The sequence below is a fragment of the Opisthorchis viverrini genome, assembly GCF_000715545.1.
Source record: "Opisthorchis viverrini unplaced genomic scaffold opera_v5_258, whole genome shotgun sequence".
NCBI classification, from domain to species: domain Eukaryota; kingdom Metazoa; phylum Platyhelminthes; class Trematoda; order Opisthorchiida; family Opisthorchiidae; genus Opisthorchis; species Opisthorchis viverrini.
In genome coordinates this window covers 1-21,419 of record NW_008751915.1, presented here as the reverse complement: position 1 = coordinate 21,419, position 21,419 = coordinate 1, and the positions used below count along the sequence as shown (strand labels likewise).

General features: G+C 43.6%; 1 protein-coding gene across 1 annotated transcript in view; it reads left to right on the top strand.

The window, feature by feature from the left end:
- The window catches only part of T265_14770 (hypothetical protein), a gene marked incomplete at both ends in the record, with an annotated part of 121,095 nt that extends 99,676 nt beyond the window's left edge, over positions 1-21,419 (top strand). Inside the window, 7 exons of the mRNA XM_009175154.1 lie at positions 877-1,131; positions 1,220-1,435; positions 3,644-3,880; positions 8,144-8,332; positions 12,814-13,238; positions 14,582-14,783; positions 20,408-21,419. Coding sequence (XP_009173418.1) covers positions 877-1,131; positions 1,220-1,435; positions 3,644-3,880; positions 8,144-8,332; positions 12,814-13,238; positions 14,582-14,783; positions 20,408-21,419 — 2,536 coding nt within the window. The remainder of the gene's footprint in view (positions 1-876; positions 1,132-1,219; positions 1,436-3,643; positions 3,881-8,143; positions 8,333-12,813; positions 13,239-14,581; positions 14,784-20,407) is intronic.

The window sequence follows — 21,419 nt, the reverse complement described above, 5'->3', positions numbered from 1 at the left end:
TCAGGAACAATCAAGCTATAATATAGATGTGAAATCTAATAAGAATTAAGGATGACAGTGCAAATACGTTTACCAGTGTAAAGGTGATACTACTGATGGAAGGGCATGCGAGTAGTATGTCTTCTCGTAAATCCGCTTTACGTCTCTTGAATTTGTGGAGTCGCTTTGTAGCATTTGCTTGAACTTGAGCAACACTCAATGAATATCCAGGAAAGTTTAGGAATACATGTTCAAGAGAAGATGGATGTTCAGTTTTGTAATTAAGATGCATATGAGAGTTTTGCTTCCCTGTCCAATAATCTCTAACTGGTCAGTTGGCATTTCCCAATAAATAAATCCGCAGCGAAGGCCTTCTTCCTTTCACCAGTGCACTCTGCATTAACCGATGTTTAGAAGAATCCAATGAGGGTTTTATGAGCCCCAACGCCGAACTTGTCTTCTTTCTATCCGAACGAGATGGTGAATGTATGCCATCATTTTCGTGAACGCCATTGCTTGTCAACTACCTGGAAAGACTGATTACAGCATCCTGACTTGCTTCAACCAGTTTCCGTACATTTATTGTTGACTCTCCAATGATCGTCTCCATGTGTGCTTTGGTAGCATTGGCCTTTTCGACGACCACAAGATTCAAGAGCAGATAAGGCACGAACTGTCTAGGGCTCGTCTATCGTCAGCAAGAGCCTAAAAAATGCGATCGCGAGTCGAATTTCACATAGTGGTATACTTGTTGGTTGCAGCAAATTATAACTACCTGAGAAGAACAAACTTCTTTTGGGTGGCTCACCTATGATTTCAATTCGTTAGCGTAATGCTCGGTAAAACAGGATTGTTTCTCCAACTCTTGTCGAAATTTTGCTTGCATTTATCGTGTAGCACTTTTTTCGACGGAATTATTCCCAAGTCAGCCGATTGTGTCCCCATCCGAACAACCCCCTTACGAGTATTTGCCCGAAAATGTGGTAGGTGTCCCTGCTGCCCCGTTGATGTACGATGAACAACCCCAGAAGATTGAAATCACTCGACTTCCAGAAGTGATTACGCAGCCTCGTGTTGATGAAGACACAGCACCTCGCAGTGTCACTGAAATGGCAAGGGCGGCAACTGAAGACACTGTTCCTCCTGTACCAGGTGAGTATCGACCAAAACCTACCGATTTTTCAAGTTATTCTCCCGTCAGAACCTATGTTTTACACTTTATACTGATTCTTTATTGCAGTCATTGAGGCTGAGATACCGATTGCAGAAGCAAGCGCACAACCGATCGAACCAAGCCAACCAAGGATTCCTGCATCTCTTGTACCGGAAGCACCACTCATTCAACCACAAGCTATCCTAACAGCAGAAACCAGACCACCACAAATATTCGCAGCGGAAGTTGAGGCAGCCGACTCAGGACGAGTACCGAAACACGACGAAGCACCGCCAACCAAAGGTTAGTCCTCAGCTCCCGTGTACTGCAAAAGGATTAGCCAGACATTGTCTCGGGCCAGCTACTATGCCCATGTGATTTGTGGAGAGCGAACAAAAACACCAACAAAGGAAACTTTTTGGCAGCATTTTGTTCTCCCGCTCACGCACATTAGAGCGTTCTTTAAGTAAGGTCAATAGGTCATACGAACAAGTAGGTAGACTGTTCGGTTCATTAAACTATCCTGATGGTCCAGTTGGCTCTATTCAGCTTGGCTTACCTATATGTATACCATTTGAGTCGTAGATTCATTTAATTTGGGAAAATCATCATCATCACCGTGGACAGCATGACATCAGTATTCAAAACCGATGCTTCACTGCCGAACAATTTTGGTTTACCGATGCATTTTCTGGGCACCTCCAAGCCTGAACACAATGTATGAAACGCGATTAATATTTTCCACTTACATCGTTTACAGTACTTGAGTAGTAGTCTGTAATAAATCAGTTCTCATGGAAATTGACCGAATCCACAACATAAAACAGGATTTGCAACAATGAAACTGTCTAAAGTGGTCATAAAATCTTGGCCTGTTAGATTAGGCGACGGATGTTTCAACATCGTCCAGGTGGACACGCAAAAAACGTTTGGAAGCAGCATTTTGTGCGCCCCAACTTTGTTAACTACAATGCAGTATATCCTAATAAACATTACTCAGCAGTATATTCTGTAGTATACTTGAATAGCAAAAAATAATCGCCAAGCACGGTGAACTCAACTTTCAAGCCGAACACGATACTTATCGTGCTTTCTGAAATTTAGTTATAAAGTATTTTGTTCCAAATTCCTGTCAGGGTCCTACTGACACTATGGGTTGCTATTTTTTTCCGCTTCAAACTCACACTGGAGATGGAAGTCCCAGCAGGAATTGACCCGTAAATANTGTGAACTGACGCCAAAAGTTACCCCGGTAGACATCAGTCGTATCGCAATACCCACAACTTATTTCAAGGGAAACTAGCCTTACGATAGTGGTTTTGAATGATTGATCGGACTGAGTTTCACTTAATTATTTTATGTGACCAAGTACATAGCTCTACGAAAACCCCTCATTTGCTACAACATGTTCCAGTTAGTCCACACCAAAGAAAAGAGATGATAGTATCTGCTTCTCCACCACTGGAGCTGCGCATAAGGGCGTATCCATGGTTCTTCCTGGAATTTAACCTCGGATACCTGACCCTCCAGACGAGCTTTTTGTCACCTTTCCACCAGCAAACACCGGATGGGTCCTATATCATGTTTAGTAGTCTAACAGGCGAAGTGGATGATTGGCTCGATAAATCGAACGGCCAACTGGTGTTTGTGTCCAACATGACTGTGTCCTCGAATACATAAAGTACATTTTGTGGTGGTGGCAGGACCTTTCACTGTTAAATTTCTGGGGTTCTAGTCCGGACAGAACCAAGGATGTGCGCTGCTGGTTAACCTCAATAAGAGTCAACTATGAGTTCATTTGTTGTGGCTTTCGGTAAAAAGGCCAAACTTGGCGGGTCATGAAGGGAACTGATTGAGCAAGGGACTGAAATTCAGAATTTGCACCCAAGATCGTTCGATCCTCCCCCACAAGCCTCACAGTTTAGAACTGCTTCGTTGCTTGACACAGGAGACTTATCAGTTCACACCTCAAGCCAGCGCACCCGAGGATCCCACTTAGGGATTACATTTGACGCGCAGGATTTCATGTGTTTTGTTCAAGCCAGTAATGGTTCAAAAAGCACATAAGAAAGTTTTACAGGGTCAAAAATGGGCTGTTGGTGGGATAATATGCATCTGTGGCATTGCGCGCGATTCCATCTCATTTGAATTAGACCGTCTGGGAACTGATGCTTGAGGGAGGGAATGCAAATAGTCACATTTCTTCTCTCACAGCAACGGGTCGAACCAGTCTTACACCGTTAACAACAGCATGAGAAAGCACTTGGTGAGAAAACGGTTGCTCTAAAATGTCTACCCTACCAGGAATTGGCTTCTCTAGATTCCAGAAAACCTCCAAAATGAGTGAACTTTACTCTTTATGCTGGAGGACGGTTGTGTGTAGGCGTAAGCATCGGAATGAAATAAACTTATGTATTCGAATGTGATTCGATTGTGGTCTGATTTGGTGTCTCATTCCGAACTCATCCGTTCTTCCAATTGTATCATTACCAACCGTGGAAACGAAACAAGTCGAACAAGTCACACTAAAACGGGAAGAGAAGGTAGAGCTTCCAAGGATCCCAGCCGAAAAACCGTCGGAGGGTTTACCAGTCACTGAAGAACCCGCTGTGGAAGAAATTGTTACTGAAACACGAAGAACTGCAATTGATGAAGCCCGACCACTCCCAGGCGATACAACCGCACTTGTGGCGGCTGCACAAGAGCTCGCTCAGTCGATCGCAGAGGAGGAGGTGCAACCAGCGGGTGGTAAGCTTCATGCACTACTTCTTTGTATTGAAAAGCCAAACTCTGATTCATCCGCATTGTGCAGCAATTAGTAATGACCTTTACTAGGATGGATGTTTCTATTATACCACTGGCGTATGCTAAACAGAACACATGAATTAGCAATGAAGAAACACTGAAAAGGGTGTTAACCGCTCAGATTATATAGAAGGCCGCCGATGTGCTGCCCAGCTCTGCGAACAGCCCAGGGACCGTGGAGGGGGATTTAACCTTGCCTTTGATGGAAACTATTGCAGAAGCAAAAACACCATTTACGCTTGTTGCGTAACCGTTTGCTCCACTGAATTTAGCTTTATCACAGATCCACACTTCAAACGGAAAACCTGTCACATAAGATCTTTTCTCACACGTCTTATTCGTCGCTTTCACGCAGAACGCACTCATAGTTTAAGTAACAAAATAGAAAATCAGTAGCTGCAAGGTTGTGTGATACAACCTATGGCAGTGAATCATCAGTGTCAACACTGACATAGTTGTCTCTGATGATGATCACGCAACAGCCTGAAATACAGCGTCATTGGACTTCAGCTTTCTGTAATTAGATTCAATTCACCGCTATTGATTCGTCGAAACCCGTCTCTTTTATATTGGATCCCTAACCCCCATCAACTTGCGTTGCCCAAAGTCGACAGCCCCTGACTGAATTCTGACTGTTAATGGAAATATGCGATGTAAAAGGGTAGAGGTAACACACCACAACCAAATGCCGATAGGGAATCGACAAGCGAGTCTCGAAAAAGGCTAGAGAAAACAGTTATGGTTATGAATCTGTAAACCGAGAGGTTTCAATAGCAGGATTATTTGAGCTCTGCTGATAATGTGCTTTTTAATACTTGGTAACCATAATTCGACTTTCTAATAACGTCAAAAGTTCATCAGTTAAAATACTCCGTTTTTGGCACGATAGCCGTAGCATGGACCTCACATGGTTGTTTAGTCCACGAGGGTGTCTAACCTTTTGATAATCAGGGCTTCTGCACACACATACCGCTCACCGAATTGACCGATTGGTTTACCGTACACGATTGTAAGTTCGTTAAGCAACTTGCAGACCAATACCACCCTATTCGATTCTTCGAATTCGCACGAGGTAATGACATCTTCACTCAAATCACAAGGCTGCTAAATTCTGAGATTCTGGGTAAATGAATTCAGGGCTTTTGAAGTATGGCTTCAGATCGGCACAGTGGTATGAAGATATCACAGTGTTCAACAAACTATCACAAATAAATACCCAATGAATTTTTGCCATGGAGGATTGGACTACTTGATTTTATTGCGTTTGATACTGTGACACGACATCAGGGATATTGAATTACTAGTATCGGCTCTCCACTCACGGCATTTTCGATCCACTTATCTAGGTTGCTCTGTTTACGTCCAAATTGGAAGCTTTCAGTAAACACAGGATACGGTCACGCAAACAACCTGGAAGTTGGAGTTCAGGAAGCACATGGGTTAAATTGACGTCCCCAAAAAGAGTGTATGGTCACTGGGTCTAATTACAGCCTTGTTGAAAAAACATTAGAGCAGTACTTTGAAAAGCTGTAATAAACCAACCAATCTAACGGTCTTCTTGTGCTTGTGTACATGACTGACATAAGCAATTTGGTGTGCAAAAAAGTATTGGCTGAGGCACAGGAAAGACGAAGGATAATTTCTGTTCCCGCCTACAATATATAATGTGTACACTATTCTATTATAGTTGGATAAAACCAAATGTGGTTAAAGAAACTCTCCCTTTGAAGTACCGGCCAAAGTTTACTAGAAAACTATCAGTTTGGAGAATTCCTGTGGCAGAGCCGTCTTCTTGTCTGAACGCCACGGGCTAACCGGAGAAGCTTGTCCATGTACAGAGTGGATCCATTGGATTTGACTAGCAATTTCAGAAGAAGACGTCTTATTGCCCATCTTAACCTGATTGCAGGCAACATTAGACAAACAGTAATCTGTCCAAACCAATATATTTCCGGAATGGATGCATTAGTTTTTATGACAGTTAATTAGTATTCCTGGACCAAAATGGATCAGCTGCGGGCCTTTATGCTTTGTTTTTTGCTTTCTAATGTTTGGACTCTTACTGTTAAGTATCCCGATACGGAACTTTTTACTGTTAATATCCCGATACGGAACTTTGAGTGACGCGTAGGTTCAACAACCCCGAATATCAAAAGGAAGAATTGGGTTCGTAATTCTAACGTACTATTACGCAAAGGGTAAGTAAATGTGTACAACAAACCTCAATTGTTCACGTTCGTGGCGTCAACACGTTCACAAGTCTGTCACTGACCGGCACAGTGCAGTGTCAACGTCCGCACACCAAACAACGGCGAGCGGAATGACGGCTCAGAAGCGTGGGTTGTAGTCGTTCCTTCCGACGACGGTCGCGTGATTCTCATTGGACGTGCGATCACGCGGAGCCCATGTGAAAACATGTCAAGGCAGGTCCAGCAAACGAGACACGAACGCACTTGGATAAGTAGGTCAGCAGCGCACATTTACGCACAGACACACATGTCAATGTACAAGTGTCAGAAAGGACGGCCTCTGTGGCAAGGTGAGTGGCGGGTCCGAATAAGCAAAACAACCGGAGAACAAAAGCACATAGGCGGGGTAAGCAGATGAATGGGGGAATTATCATAAGATCAAGTTAGATTCAACACTCCCCACCAAAATTCCTCCATGAATTACTATGCAACAGGATAATGGTAAAGGGGAACACTTATCATGGCATGCTGAGTACAATGTCTGGAGTAAGTAAATGCGTGAAGGTAGTATGATTACTGTGTGCTGAGTTCTGAGTATATACTCACTTGGTAAACAGCAATACGTAAACTGATAAAACACTGCATTGTAGGTGGGTATTGCTGGACAGAGCTCAAGGTTGGTATGATGTATTCCGCGAGTGACCGTCCGAACTAAGTCACGTCGTATGGCACACACACAAATTAAGAAGCCATTGAGCCAGGTTTCGAAACGCCTTTTCCAGGCTAGCAATTTCACGAACCTGAGGCACTGTGTAGAAACTGTCTGGAAGTGGATAGCAACCATATGTGTCACTTCCACTGACGGATATACGGGCTCGACATAGAACCCTGCACCCATGGTGGGTGGAACGGTCTGCTCACAGATGGTTAGTGGAGCGCACCCCAAAAACCCGCAATGCGAATGAGCGCCGTTGTCTTTTGATGAAAGTTTGCTGTCCATTGATATTGGAGCGCACCCCAAAGAACCGCAGACTGACCGATGATTGTCCTCTTGTGAGGCGACTTCTTCATCCTCAGTTACCGGAGCGCACTCCGTGTAACGGTAGTCTGGTCGGTTGTCATCCTCTTCTGAGGTAATGGAAGCAGCCAATGCATCATCCATCCAAGGGTTAAGAGACACAAGGAACTTCCATTTATCCCCACGTCTCTGTCTAGTGAATTGCCGTTTCCGATGCAAGTCCCCATCCTCCTCGTCCAATTCAGCGAGGCTCTCCCGTAATTCGGCAAGCACAGCCGAAGTCTTCAGATCATTGTGGTAAGAAAAGCCAAGAGCCAGGAAGGAATCATGCCGGAACGGGTCCATGGTAGAACCGCAACTGTGACTCGGTGTCAAATAGATCGGGTTGTCAATCCAATCTCACGAACAGAATTGAGTACTGTTAAGTATCCCGATAGGGAACTTTGAGTGACGCGTAGGTTCAACAATCCCGAATATCAAAAGGAAGAATTGGGTTCGTAATTCTACGGTACTGTACACACGAGGGTAAGCAAGTGTGCACAACAAACCTCAATTGTTCACGTTCGTGGCGTCAACACGTTCACAAGTCTGTCACTGACCGGCACAGTGCAGTGTCAACGTCCGCACACCAAACAACGGCGAGCGGAATGACGGCTCAGAAGCGTGGGTTGTAGTCGTTCCTTCCGACGACGGTCGCGTGATTCTCATTGGACGTGCGATCACGCGGAGCCCATGTGAAAACATGTCAAGGCAGGTCCAGCAAACGAGACACGAACGCACTTGGATAAGTAGGTCAGCAGCGCACATTTACGCACAGACACACATGTCAATGTACAAGTGTCAGAAAGGACGGCCTCTGTGGCAAGGTGAGTGGCGGGTCCGAATAAGCAAAACAACCGGAGGACAAAAGTACATAGGCGGGGTAAGCAGATGAATGGGGGAATTATCATAAGATCAAGTTAGATTCAACACTTACCCTTTTTCAAACTTTCATTTTAGTGACAGAGCCAACTCCGGGTGTTCATGAAGAGTCCATTGAGCCTGCGGTCGTTGAGAGGCATCCAATAAAGTTGCCGGTTGCAGTCGAGTCGTTCCCCGATGTTTCTCTGGCTGGGTTAACTCAACCGCAAGCAGAGGCAGAGCCTTGTGAAGAACACGCCGTACCGCGTGCACCTTTTGAACACGAATGTAAGTTTTCCTCATCATTTGGCAAAGCCAAAATCTCACCGTGAAGGCACCCAAATGGTTTGGAAACTTATCCCTGTAAACAATCCTCAGCAGAATTTTACTCATAAGTCCCGCGAAATGATAATCTTTCTGTGACAACCTAGGGTGCATACAGTTCTTTCCAGCTCTGGTTTGAGCAAATGGAGTCGTCCGTGCACTGACCATGTCTCATAAATTAAGGCTGAATCATTTTCAGTCCAACTGCCAAGCTCGGCAAACAGACCAACAACTTATGCTCAATGCGTTTGCGGCGACGAGTGCTTTACAGTATCGCCTATAAAAATACGTGCTTTAGCATGGTTTCATTGTTAACAGTCCCAAAATAACCCAGGATAACTTCTTGTTTAATTGAAATGGTACATTCAGCTGCTGTCCAGCTGAAGTCAAGCTCCTGTGTAAGAAGAAACGCCCTTCGGCGCGAATTTGAGCTGAGGTGCGAACACCAGCTAAGTGGTTACACGCCATTAGACACCAAAGTAGATATTTCATCCGCACAGAGTTGCTGAAAATGGAACTTTCCTGGAGGTTTTGTGAGCATCAAACAATAATGAGTGAACACTGGAAAGCGGCTCCATGAGTTTCGTAGCAACCTTCAACTTCCATCAGATTTCTGGGCGGAGCTTGGATACCTAACCAAGCACTACCCGTGTGCTTCAGTGTTAGTATATATCGTTACACCTTTAGCACATTGGAGATACATTCAATCATTTAAAGATACTACGTGATTGTGGCCAGGATGATCCCTGTGACAGCAACCAGAAGCCATTCAACAGCTGTATCGGCGCAGCATACCATCAGATATGCCGAATTTCCAAAACATTAGCTTATTCCTATGGAGTTCGGACAAATGGCAGAAAGCACATTTAGCTTAGGTTTCTGTGGCTAATATTTCGTCACTAATTTTGACATTAACCGGTTCAGAACCATACCCTATCCTATGTACACATGCCAAACGATAGTAACATTAATTGACCTTGCACATCGATCTAGTATGGAGTTATTTAAGTAGGTGTTTTATAGTCACATGGCATATGTTTCCATGAAGGACACCAAAAAGCAGTCACCTCAAGCCACATAAGATTTCTTCATTACAGACACTAGTAGTGAAAATGGAGTTTAAGAAGAATGCAACTTTGGTGGAAGAAGTTACCAGTGAGAGGTTCAAGGGATGGGTTGGGGGACTTATTTTGAAAGCTTTATATCTCTACAGATAAATGTCCGAAGATGAGAAGCTTCCAGAAGCATCAAATAAACCTCTGAGCAGCATGTTAGAGCAAGAGACTGTCAGCGAGAATCATTTAAAGTCTTTTGTGCTTCTTAACTTTCTGCAAGTGGGTTATTGTAGACCCTGTAAAACTCCACTTAATTGTAATCGTCTTGGTCTCCCCTTATCCACTCCTGGCCCGCCCGCCACCAGCCTTCCGCCAACACTGTTTTGGAGTGGAAAATAGTGCTTCTGGGTAGGTGGTGGCCCAGCGTACGTACTGCATGTCCCAACCAAACTAAGCCTCATCTGCTACCCGACAGGATCCGACCCACTATCCAGTACAAGCTCACGGACGTTCCATTGATCACCTACTGCTATACTGCGATACAGTGGAGACAGCGGTGAATGAACACTCTTGTCTATTTTAATCGGGGGTGCGCATTTTCGGTGACACGTAGTAGACCTGAACTCACGGTCACTATGACAATATGGTCCTTCAACCTCAACCTTCTAACGCTAAAATTGACGCAAGTTTGTACATATTACAAGCGTCTTAGTGATACAGGCACTGACCACATTTGTCACATTTCATCTCCTGATTCACTCAGCTGCCAAGATAAGCGAACCTATCAATATAACCAGTTTCCTCATTCCGAAGATTGAAGAGAGTTCATTAGATTACGTGTCAAAATAAATGACCACATTTGATGTCCTACTTAGAGCGACTTGTGCAGACGCATGATCACCAAAAAAATTAAACAATGTCCAAGGCATTATCCTAGTCTGCAGTGGTCCACCAGATATAACCTCAAAATCCAGAGTAACCATCCCTAGGAGAGTACACCCCATGATGTCTCCGATGGAGAGAGTGGACAAGGATAGAGAGAGAGGACCCCCTGGTGAATCTCACTATTTTGTGCGGCTCAGTGTTGACCCTAACGCAACCAGGAGTATGGCGTTTTGTCGCACGAAGGATATTTAACCAATCCGAGTACAGTTTCCAACGGTCAAATGGGCAGGCCTTGCATATTTCCTTTGGCCTGTTATCAAAAATACGATAACTTCCAGATTCCGGTTTCTTAATTATCGAGCTCGATTCAGCATTCTGAATGGAATATAGCGGATGTTGTTTGGCGTGGTGTTTGTGGTGTCTGTGTTTCGCCATTTTGGGCTTTCAGAAATCCAGTTGTGGTTTACATCCAAACTCACTGATTGTATTATGGTGGCCAGTTCATCCAGCATGATGGCACTTCAATATATATATATATATATAGTCCAAAGCTCCTTTGAGCTTAACGAAACCTGTCACAGCCGGTTGCCAGTATGTGTGACGTTGTCCAAAAGCTGACGTAATGTGAAGAGCGGATATTCCAACCTCTAAGTGGTCAAAAACATGCCTGGAGCTCTTAAGAGTGTCTGTACCTTGACGGAGTCAGACGTTATGGTACTGCTGGAGTTAACAGCTGTGGCAGCACTGGAGTGAGGCCCAAACCCCAAAGGCGTTTTGTCGCACGAAGGATATCCACAGAATTCGAGTGCAATCTTTATTGGTCAAATAAAAAAGCCAAAACATAGAGTCTAAAGCTCCTTTGAAATTAATGAAAACCGTCACCAGTATGTGACGTCGTCCAAACAGCTCGCGTCATGTAGAGGCGTGGTGAACGCAACCCCTACCTGATTAAAATCCTGCTTGGTGTTCTCTGACTTGTGTCTCGCGTGATTAGGTCAGACGTCACTGTTTACTGGAGGAGACTGACTAGTGAACTGGCACTGACTGGTCAGAATCCCAATTATTCAAAAGTCAAATGTTTAAATTAAAAACCATCGGGGACTTTGAGGATATTGAAAATTCCTCGACGATCATACTCATCTTATTGGCTTTCACGTGGATTACTACCTCAATGAAAATCAGCTTGGTAATAGGTTAGAATTCTAACTGAAACATTTCTTGAGGTGTTGCAACAGACCATATTCCATCACATGCTCATGAAAAGACGCATTTAGTTACCACACCTTATTCATCACCGCCTGCACAAAATAATATAGTTCACTCATTGCGTTGCAGTGTATCTCGCCCGCAGTCGATAGAGAAATCAGCCGCTCTCCTCGCAACATGCCAAGCTGATCTAGTAGACGCTTTATATGACTCCGATTACCAACCAGTGGAAAATGCATGAAAAGATCGATTAATCAGACTGAAACATCTCGATTTTCTGAGAAGTCAAATGGATGGGTTTTGAGTCGGTGGGCTGGTTCCGTTCCCTATGTCATCCGATGGTTTCAAAGGATTTTTATTGATGCTGAAACTACGGTGCAGTACATGTTCCTTTGAGTGAAGAACCAAATAGATCGATGAACTGATTCATGGATATGGGTGCAGTATACTCACACGTACTCTCATGCCACAATTCTATGGGACATTTTCAGAGCCACGATGTTTGAAAACGGTGCACGGAAGTCTAGTTTGAGTAGTGAGGGTCCATGTCTACATCTTATATGACTGCTCATTGTTGAAAGTTAGACCTGTACGTTGAAGCCTCTGGCAAAATACATTGTATTGTTGTAGTTTTCCTGCAACCAGCCACTGGTTTGATTTCCGACGCTGCAGCCAAGGTTTTTGATTTGGGTGCAAATCAACCCTCTTCAGTTTTGGACCCATTTATAGCCACGAAAGGTGACGAAACTCTCTAGTAGCTGTCTGTGATTTTGAAGTCAAGGACTGAAAGGATGATTATGAGGACGAATACAATGGCCATAATGGGAGCGTTGAATGGCCCACCGAATACACGTCGTGCTATCTTGCACAGATTGCTGGAACTTCTTTCACGTGCGCAAGACCTCAACCGATCGACAAATACCAGCAGATTTTACGTAAGGGATATACACTTGCACAAAACCACTCTCAAATCCCGTATGGAGTCGTCTTTCTTTTGAAATTGCATTGCTCAGTAGCTATTTGCATCACTACTTGGACCAGGCGATTACGTACTTCTCACAAACTCTCCAACTGGGAGCTTTAATCCAGTCTTTACTCAATTTGGACATAAGATCTCACGTTTTTGATGGCCAAATTTTGATTGTCTTCTGTATTGTTTGATAAGTGCTAGAATTTGAGTACTTCCGACTTGTTGATGTCGAAAAAACTGATGATACATGTCGATTGTTGATTATAATTTTAGTGATGATGTTTCAGCCTCCTAAACAGAATGGTGATTTTTTATTAATTTCTTTCCAGTTGTTGCTATCGCGGCTGAGGTAATCGAACCTCGAAAACCTGATCTGTTCGAACAAGAGCATGAACTTCCGGCTGTTGGCACAGATGCATTATCAGATGAAGAATTCGAAAAGGTCTATTTAGAGGCAAGACAGTATGAATATCAACCAAAGATTCCAATTGAACTGGAACATGCAACAGCTGTCGTTCAAATTCCAACCTTCCCTCCAGGGCCCGCGGGTCATGATGTGACACAAAGTAGTCCGGAAGAGTCACATTCTTTTGAAGAAGTTGAGGAAGTCCTACCGGATGGCACGATTGTAAAAAGCAGAACAGCCATTACAGAAACAACACAATCGGTATCTTGTCATGACTGGCAGGAAGGAGTTGACGCAGCACTGGAATCTGGGAGATTCGAGGTTCAAGAACCTGAGGAGAAAATAGAGGTAACTAGCTCTGAACCTTTCCAAAGATTTTGATCTGCCTTAAAGCTTATTAACAACAAGAGTTCAGTAGTAATCAAGGATATTTCCACAATTACCAGATAATAAAGGTTAACTGGACAATCTGAGCGACTATCTGCAGAGATTGATTGCCGTGGCGTTTTACTATGCGAAACTTTTTTAGTTAGGACACGACAATCGGGCTTTAAAGAAAATCACTTCATTGAACGTGAGCAGCCTCGAATTTATTCTGTGTGGCAAGACCGAAAATGAGTTGTTGTGGCCGCACAGGTCGCCACTACATACTGTGTTACCAAAGACACCGGAGTCACGATTGTCGAATGTGATGTCTAAAATTAAAAAAACAGTAATTCGGATGTAAAAAAGAAATGGAAATCATACGGGGCAATCACGTCGTGGCCCATAACCACTCAACGAACAACATCCATCGCCGGATCGAGCTATACCATGGGGCCCGCACATGAGAGGTCAAACCACGAGCGGTTTTGATCTGAGATGTACGTGCAATCCATTGTGAGGCCTCTTGCTTGGTATGAGCCTTGTGCAATTCAAGTAGCCCAAACAGCTGGACTCAACAAAGGCATGAAAACTGACGTGTAGGTACACAACAATGCCACAATTCTCACCATTTTCCACAATGATCGTGTAGAAATCAGGTTTTGAGACTATTCTCTCCAACTATTTCCCACATATTGATTTCGTCCATACAGGGAGGGTATACCTGGGGGCCGCAACTGAATTATTACACCTTATTCTAAAAAAACGGCCACAGTTATCAGATATCGGATATCACTAACATGGAAATCTCCCCTGAAAGTGAACAGAACTCTTCAGTCCAGCACCAAAAAAACACTTCAGAAGCAGCTCATCAGAATCTTCCACATGCATATTTATACGAGAGCAAAGATCCAGGTACCTTTCTGGAGTTCGGTGCAAATTGCAGCACATTATAGTTCAAAGTCCAAAAACCAACTGAAATAAATCTCATATCTAATGGCCGGATAATTAATGAGGTAGCAGTTCGATGTGAGCACTGAAGTCTAAGTGATGTCACTGGGGAGACACTGAGTACAGTAAAAGAGCGTAGAGCAACAAGAGAAAACAGTATGCTTCAGAACGACTTCCAATTTGCAAAATAAGGACAGTCAGTCATCTTGTTTAATGAGGACCCTCACACTGTTGTGGGCAACAGTAAAAATCACATTACCCACTTGCAAAAAGCGTTTATTGTTGTAATATCTCGACTCTAGCTTGGTCTGGAGCATTTCCCAACATTGATCAACAGGTTTACCTGACTTGAACCATCCCTATATATTTTTATTCAGGTTGAAGAAATCGAGGAAGTTCAGCCCGATGGGTCGGTTATAACCAGAATCGTCACAACCAAGCACATCGTGGATCGTGTTGTGGAACATGCTGTCTCGGATGAACTGATTGCTGATGCTAGCCCTACCGAAGAGGATGTACAATTTCCGGGGAAAGGTGACCGGGAAAATGCCACTTTTGAAGTTGACGGGTCTACTGGCGGTAAGCAAACCTTTGCTTTATTTCATGTTGATTTACTCATGTTGGTCTTGGCTTCCAAAGCAAATGTATACAAGCTGGCCGTCATCTCCTGCAGCGTAGTCAAATACCCCCTGATCAATGAATGAAATGCCCCTACAAAGGTGATACTAATCATACTCAATAAATAAAGTTATTCCACCTGACAGGTCAAAAGCCATCTTAAATTCATCTACTCGCTTAACTTGCTTTCTTTGAGGAAGTACTTAGTGATAGTGGCCTGGCGACAGTCCTATGAAGCACATTTTTGCAAATTTATGTAAAATGGTTATTGGTTGGAACTTCAGACATTGTGCGCAAACGGCCCATAAACGTGCAGCTAAGGTTCAGTTTGGTTTGTGCGAAATTACTCTTTCAAATTAAATACACACATGAGCATTCACGACGGTATCCATTGAGTTCCAATTTTTATGACCGACACATCAATAAATTCGTGGGGGTTTTCAAAGTAAACCAAGGTCAACATCCACTCTGAAGAGCACGGCTGTGCAATCAGTAAAACATTATTTGACAGGTCGGGCAAAAAGTCCACAGAATCTTTATAATCACCATCATCATCATCATCATCATCAAAGACAACAACATGAGTGTCGCCACTGATGGTTTACTACCGTAATAGTATGTTTTCGCCTACTTGCCCTGCTGTATGCAGCAAGTAAGGCTGATGTCACCACGCGACGGCCGATGTGGCATGAGAATATTGTTAGTTGTGTACGTCATGGTTGTACAAGGGCTGGGATACTGCCAGGGCGCTCACACCTAGACAAGAGGACGATTGGGGTCCTCAACCAAAGCCTTTGGCTCAAAAGCCTAGCTGCAAGGCAGCGATGTTCGGCTGGAAATACAAGTGCATTACCATTTTTACGGAACACGTCGCCATACATGTTCCAACCACCAACCTGGATGACCGGGAGACTGTGTTGGTCGCACCCCTACCCATAGACCAACCTGGTACGAGAGACTCTGTGAGCATCGTGCGGACACTCCCCAGTATAGCTCAATGGGTCGCCGAGGTACACAAACCGCCACACCACGGTAAGGTTCAGTCTCTTCGTGACGGACTCTTTATAATATAGGTAGAGTGACTGAATTCTTCAATTACATGGCCTAAGTGTGACAGAACCTAGAGTTGCAAAGGAGCAGTAACAGATTGCAGTATACCTAAACACACCATGGAATGACAGAGTGACCTGTCAGTCTTCAAGAGATAAGGTGAGAAGATGGACTTATTGGAAAGTTCATTCGAGCACTTCTCAGTATCAGGACGTAAAAAGAACTAGGGGAATCTATTTGCAACTACTTTCAGTTCTCCATCTATGGTTAACAATGGGTTCCTATGGTTCACCTCAAACTGCCAGCAGGTTTTGGTAAACTGTATCTTTGCGATTATGCTTTGCTTATTTTCCAAGGACCTTACTCCGGCTAAACTCTCGGAAGCTATGCCCTACTCAAAATTTTATGTCGATCATGGATCATGGATAACCAACTCGTCAGTGCCAAACCTGCATGCCACTCCGAATAACAGAATAACGGTAAAGTTCTTGCACTCCTTGCAAATCAAAAGCCACCTCAATTTTGGATCAGGATGTCCTGAGTAGGATGTTTCACCTCTATACCAGTGGTTCAGCTATTATCCAGACACTCAGTTCCCACTGAATCATCACTAGTTTCTCAAAGTTCATTTAAAGTTCTAGCACAAATATACAAAGTTTGGCATTTGCATGTGCTGTTGACCCAGTTAGCCCATTATCCATCGACCTAGTATGTCATCTAACCGCAGAATAACTTAAACCAATCTAAGTTTCTCGGCCTATGGTCGTAAGCTCGTGCATTTCGCACTTCCGCTTACGTAATGAACCAAGTCACGTACTATGGCACGGAAGGTTGAGGACAACAGACGCTCAATGTATTTCTCCGTACACATACCGTGGTGGTCATGTATTTGGTATGTGGACAACCTAACCACCTGGGTTTATCACACCTAACACGGTCTTGTACGATACTTCTTGCAGTAATCATTCTCTAAAAATACAGTAAATATGACAGGGGAACAATACGTCCAGTGGGAAAGGACACACACAAGATGCAATACTGATCTCGGGAATATGATTTAAAAGGACAAGTTTCCGTTGTAATCTCAGGTAATAAAAAGAGACTCACCGGTAAAATACAGTTGGAATATGGGACCACCGACTGAGGTTATTCGTTAGGGTAAGTCCGAAGAATTTTGCAACAAATGGTTTTGGATGATGTCATCAACGTAGACCACTGCGAACTAACAACAAGTTGGGGAGCATGATCGTCCGAAGAAGATAACAGCTTATTATTTTGAAACATCAAGACAAATGGAACATTCTTGAAATCGCGTAACAAAATCATTCAATCTGGTTTGCAAGACCCTGTGAGCATCTGAACGCCCATAATATCATCAGCATACCTGCACCAAAAACAGATTTCGTAAGAATTAGACCATAGACATACCGTGCAAAAAGAAGTACTTTTTGTTTCGGTGATGAGAGCTTTCAGTTGCCTAGACATATAAGCTGAGTTCAGTTAGTAAGATAGTCATGCACGAGCTTGATCAAACAATCCTAGAGGTGTCAAACGACGAGACTCATGACTGTCAGTCCCTCCATTTCCTCGATAGACAGAACAGTAGCATCTGGAATCACTGTATTTTGGTACACGGCTCACTAATGGATTACTAGCCGACCGAGTGAGACAAGGCCGTTAATTTACCGTCAAGTCTTACATAAACACAAGATTTACAAGTGTCCGGAATTAAGTTTATTTAGAAACAAACTCTTTCCATACTATTTTAGGTTAGGACAGGTGACAATCTTATTTGCGAAGTGCGCAATACCCTTCTTGGGCAATTCAAACCCCAAATTACCAATAATTTTGTGAGCGGTAATCTTCAGTGAGAAGGAACTAGTCGGCCAACCTCCCATCACCCTTGCTTTTAACAGCATTCACTTGGAATGCGGAAGACAAAGGAACATGTTCCTGTAGATGTTAAGAACATGTTAAGTCCTACCAGCACACTCCTTTCAGGTGAAAGCCTGTTCAGAGTTTACATACTTTTTTCTTACTCTTCCCTGTGGTCTAGTTTCTTCCGGTTTGGAGTTCTTCTTTGGTCTACACCAGTTCTTCTGGCGGGCACAAGTGCAGCGCTGTAGCTGTAAATTTTGAGCAACCTGGAAAGAGTAATGTGAATAAAACAGGAGCCCATGTAAACGAGGCCGGCAGAACGCCCCCTGTGGATAAATCATCACTAGGGCCACGAATTAGAACCTTACTTCGTTGAAGCCTTGCCACTAGATGGATGAAAAAGCATACGGTAAAAAGTTAGGATCGTTCAGTCTGTCGTAGATCTCTCTACTGAGCACACTCTTTTCCAATAGTTTTCCAACTTCCCATGTGAATAAAGCCAAAACTTCTCGAATTTTGACTTCAAATTCGCAGTATAGGCCCGTTCAAAGCATGCGTAGAACCAATGAGCACATTTGGCAAAAAGTACACAAGATCCAAATTAATAACTTCTGTTAGCTTATCATAACATCGCTTTGCCCGGAGACAGCCATTTGCTTGCTGTCAGGCTGAGGGCAGTACCCGTCGCTCTACTAAAATACTTGTTCCGGAAACGTGGTATCTCTGTAGCCTGTATGCAAAAGTGTGGTGCCAGACACTCTGTGGTAGAACCATCATTGCGTGGTAACAATCCTTGCATGGTCACCAAATATGTATTATGGAAGCTATATAGGCACCACGGGACAATGGTTCCCAGAAGACAGATGCTCACGTTGATTTCTGTGCATGGAAAACAGAGACAAAGCTCATGAGCCGAAGGCCAGTAAGCAAGATTGTATATCACCAATACTTACCTATAAATCAATCAAACTGGCTGACACGGCGATAGTATAGGCGATCAGTATTTGCACAACTACGACGTGTCTCTGTTAGACTGAATGAGACAGGCAAATGATTTCCGACTGCGGGTCCAATCTTTTGAGCCCATATAGGCATCACGGGATATCAGCGAAGCCAGGAGAATATTTTACCGGGCTTTTTCCGCCAGAGGTATGATTACCTCAGTGGACAATGAAATTCGGTGAGCTGCGGAAATATGAATGTAATTTAAGCGGTTTTGGGCTGATCGCATGTCAGCAACAAGATGCAACATTCTAGCGTAAAAAATTTCGCCTCACTTGCAAAGGTTTTGCGGCTACGAGCACTGTGCGGCTTATGGGCCATTACACAGGAACTGCATTTGCTCGACTTGTTAAGTAGAATTATTTTTGTGTGGAGTTTAGTTCATTCAAATATTATTTGTGTCCTAAAGAAGGGCTAAATACCAGGAATAGCTTACAGCTAAACAATTTCTTCACAAAATGTGTATTTCTATGTAATAAAACGTGGCTTAGTATGGCCTAAGACCATGCAAACTGATGCCAACCAAACGTCCTGGAACGGTTACAAACAGAATAATTGTTCTTAAACTGGCCCGATTACTTATGACCGCTTGGATGCGTGGACGTACTATCCACCGATTTCAATAACTCCACGCAAAAAATTTGCAGACCCAATTAAGAAAGTAAAACTGGTGGTCATCTGAGCGATGAGCCTAAACAATGAGAGCACTACGTAAGTCGGATGCTGTCACCAACCTTGCTGCATCATCTGCCCAAAAACAACCCTTTGGTGATAGTTCGCTTTTTTAAGGGCACAACAAAGACATTTGTGCTGATCATACTTACGTATGATTTAGGAAACACTGTATCATGGTCCCATACAGCCGTTCCAATTTTGATTTCAAATGGCGAGACCTGGTACCATTCCGCCAATGATTGTCGTACCAACTGAAACAAGATACAGTTTTGGTGTAACCCATCCACAAAATACAGATAAAACTGGGATTCAGTTGAGCATATCGGTAAAACCGAATAAGTGCAAGCAGGTGCAACTGGCTTACTGTGCTCGATTTGGGATTGAGTAGAACATGTGGTTGACGGAAAATTAGAGAGTACGCCCACCTGGTAAACCAGTAGTTGGATGGAACCAGTCGTGAGCCGTCGACCAGTATTCAGCAGCACTTTGTGTGAGGGTTTGTTGTGGCCGGGTGTACTTTCAGCTGATCAAACGACCAGTGAGACCACGCGAAACTCTTGGTCACATCGGTCGCTTGCTATCAGGAAATGGGTAGCTGGTGAACGACGCACGTTGAGTAAGTCCTAAAAGTAATACAATAACACCTATACACAATCCATATCCAGGTTGTTGTTTGCAGTTGCATGGAAACTCTTGGAACTGGCCTGTTTATCATAGAAATATTCGAAATTGTTTGCAGTTTTGCTCTAAATAATTTACGTTTGCATTTAGCAACTTTCTGATAAACGTTTTGTTTTGCTTTACCTCATCTCCCCATTCCCCTCCACCACCTCTGACGCCCTGTCTTGTCTTTTGTTTTGTGTTTTCATGCAAATTTCCACCAACCTGAATGTCGCTATTTCCAACACAAATTTTTAACACTTGCTGTTCTATACCTTGCACGTCCATCACTATCCACTCACATGTTTTCCCTCACTTAGCCATTGATGGGGAATATCAGGCTGAGGCCGGAATGCAGGATCGAGATCACACTGATACGGGAATATCTGATGAACTGTTTCATACACCAGAAGACCAGACGGATCGAAGGATTGCGATGACCGGAGTAAAAGAGAGGAGGTCGGAAATTAGTTTTGAAACGGCTGAAGGGGTGCAGTCCTTTGTAATCGTAGGGGACAAGAAAACCTCAGAGCCCCATGGAACCGAAACCTTCCTCTCAGATGACGTGCAGTACAAAGAAATCACGTACGACGAGATCGCGCCTGAAGCTACACAGCAAGTTTTTGAAAGAAACATAGCTGTGATCCAATCGACGTCCGTGGAACTTGAAGAAATTGATGGTGGTGCCAGAATTAACGATGAGGCGTCACGCAAAGTTGATATTCAGGAAGATATTACAATTTCTTCAGAAAAAAATAGGATAAAAGACTTGGTAGAGATGGAAATGTCAACGGCTGGACAACAAAGGAGCGAAGTAACAAGTAGTCTTCCCTATGAAACGAATAATCTGGCAGCTACCGAGTTTGACGGTCGAAGAATGAAGGAAACCCGAAGTGAAGGGGCAACTAAAAGCCTGCCAAAGCTTGCACACGAGAATACGTCTAGAGATGACAACGGAGAGTACGTTTACGTCAACGACATAGAGGCAAATGAAGCAATGAAGCTACAGGGGGAAACAAAAACATATCACAAAATTTCGACCCAGCAAAACATACCAGAAATTATGACACAACAGACTGAAGGACGAGATGAAGCGTTTGTAGAAAAAAAGGAAGCCGATGAACAAGAAATTTTGAAAAGACAAACAACAGAAGACCAAAAACCCACCAAAAAAGAGCAAGATAATCACCAAGAAAATCAAAAATGGCGTGAGCGGGAGGCATTAGTAGACGGATTTGTATACCTCGAAAAAGAAACCGAGAGCCAAACAGGCAAAAAGTCCAAAGAAATTGAGCCAGAGCTGCACCAGGAGACGAAGGTGGAGCGTGAGTT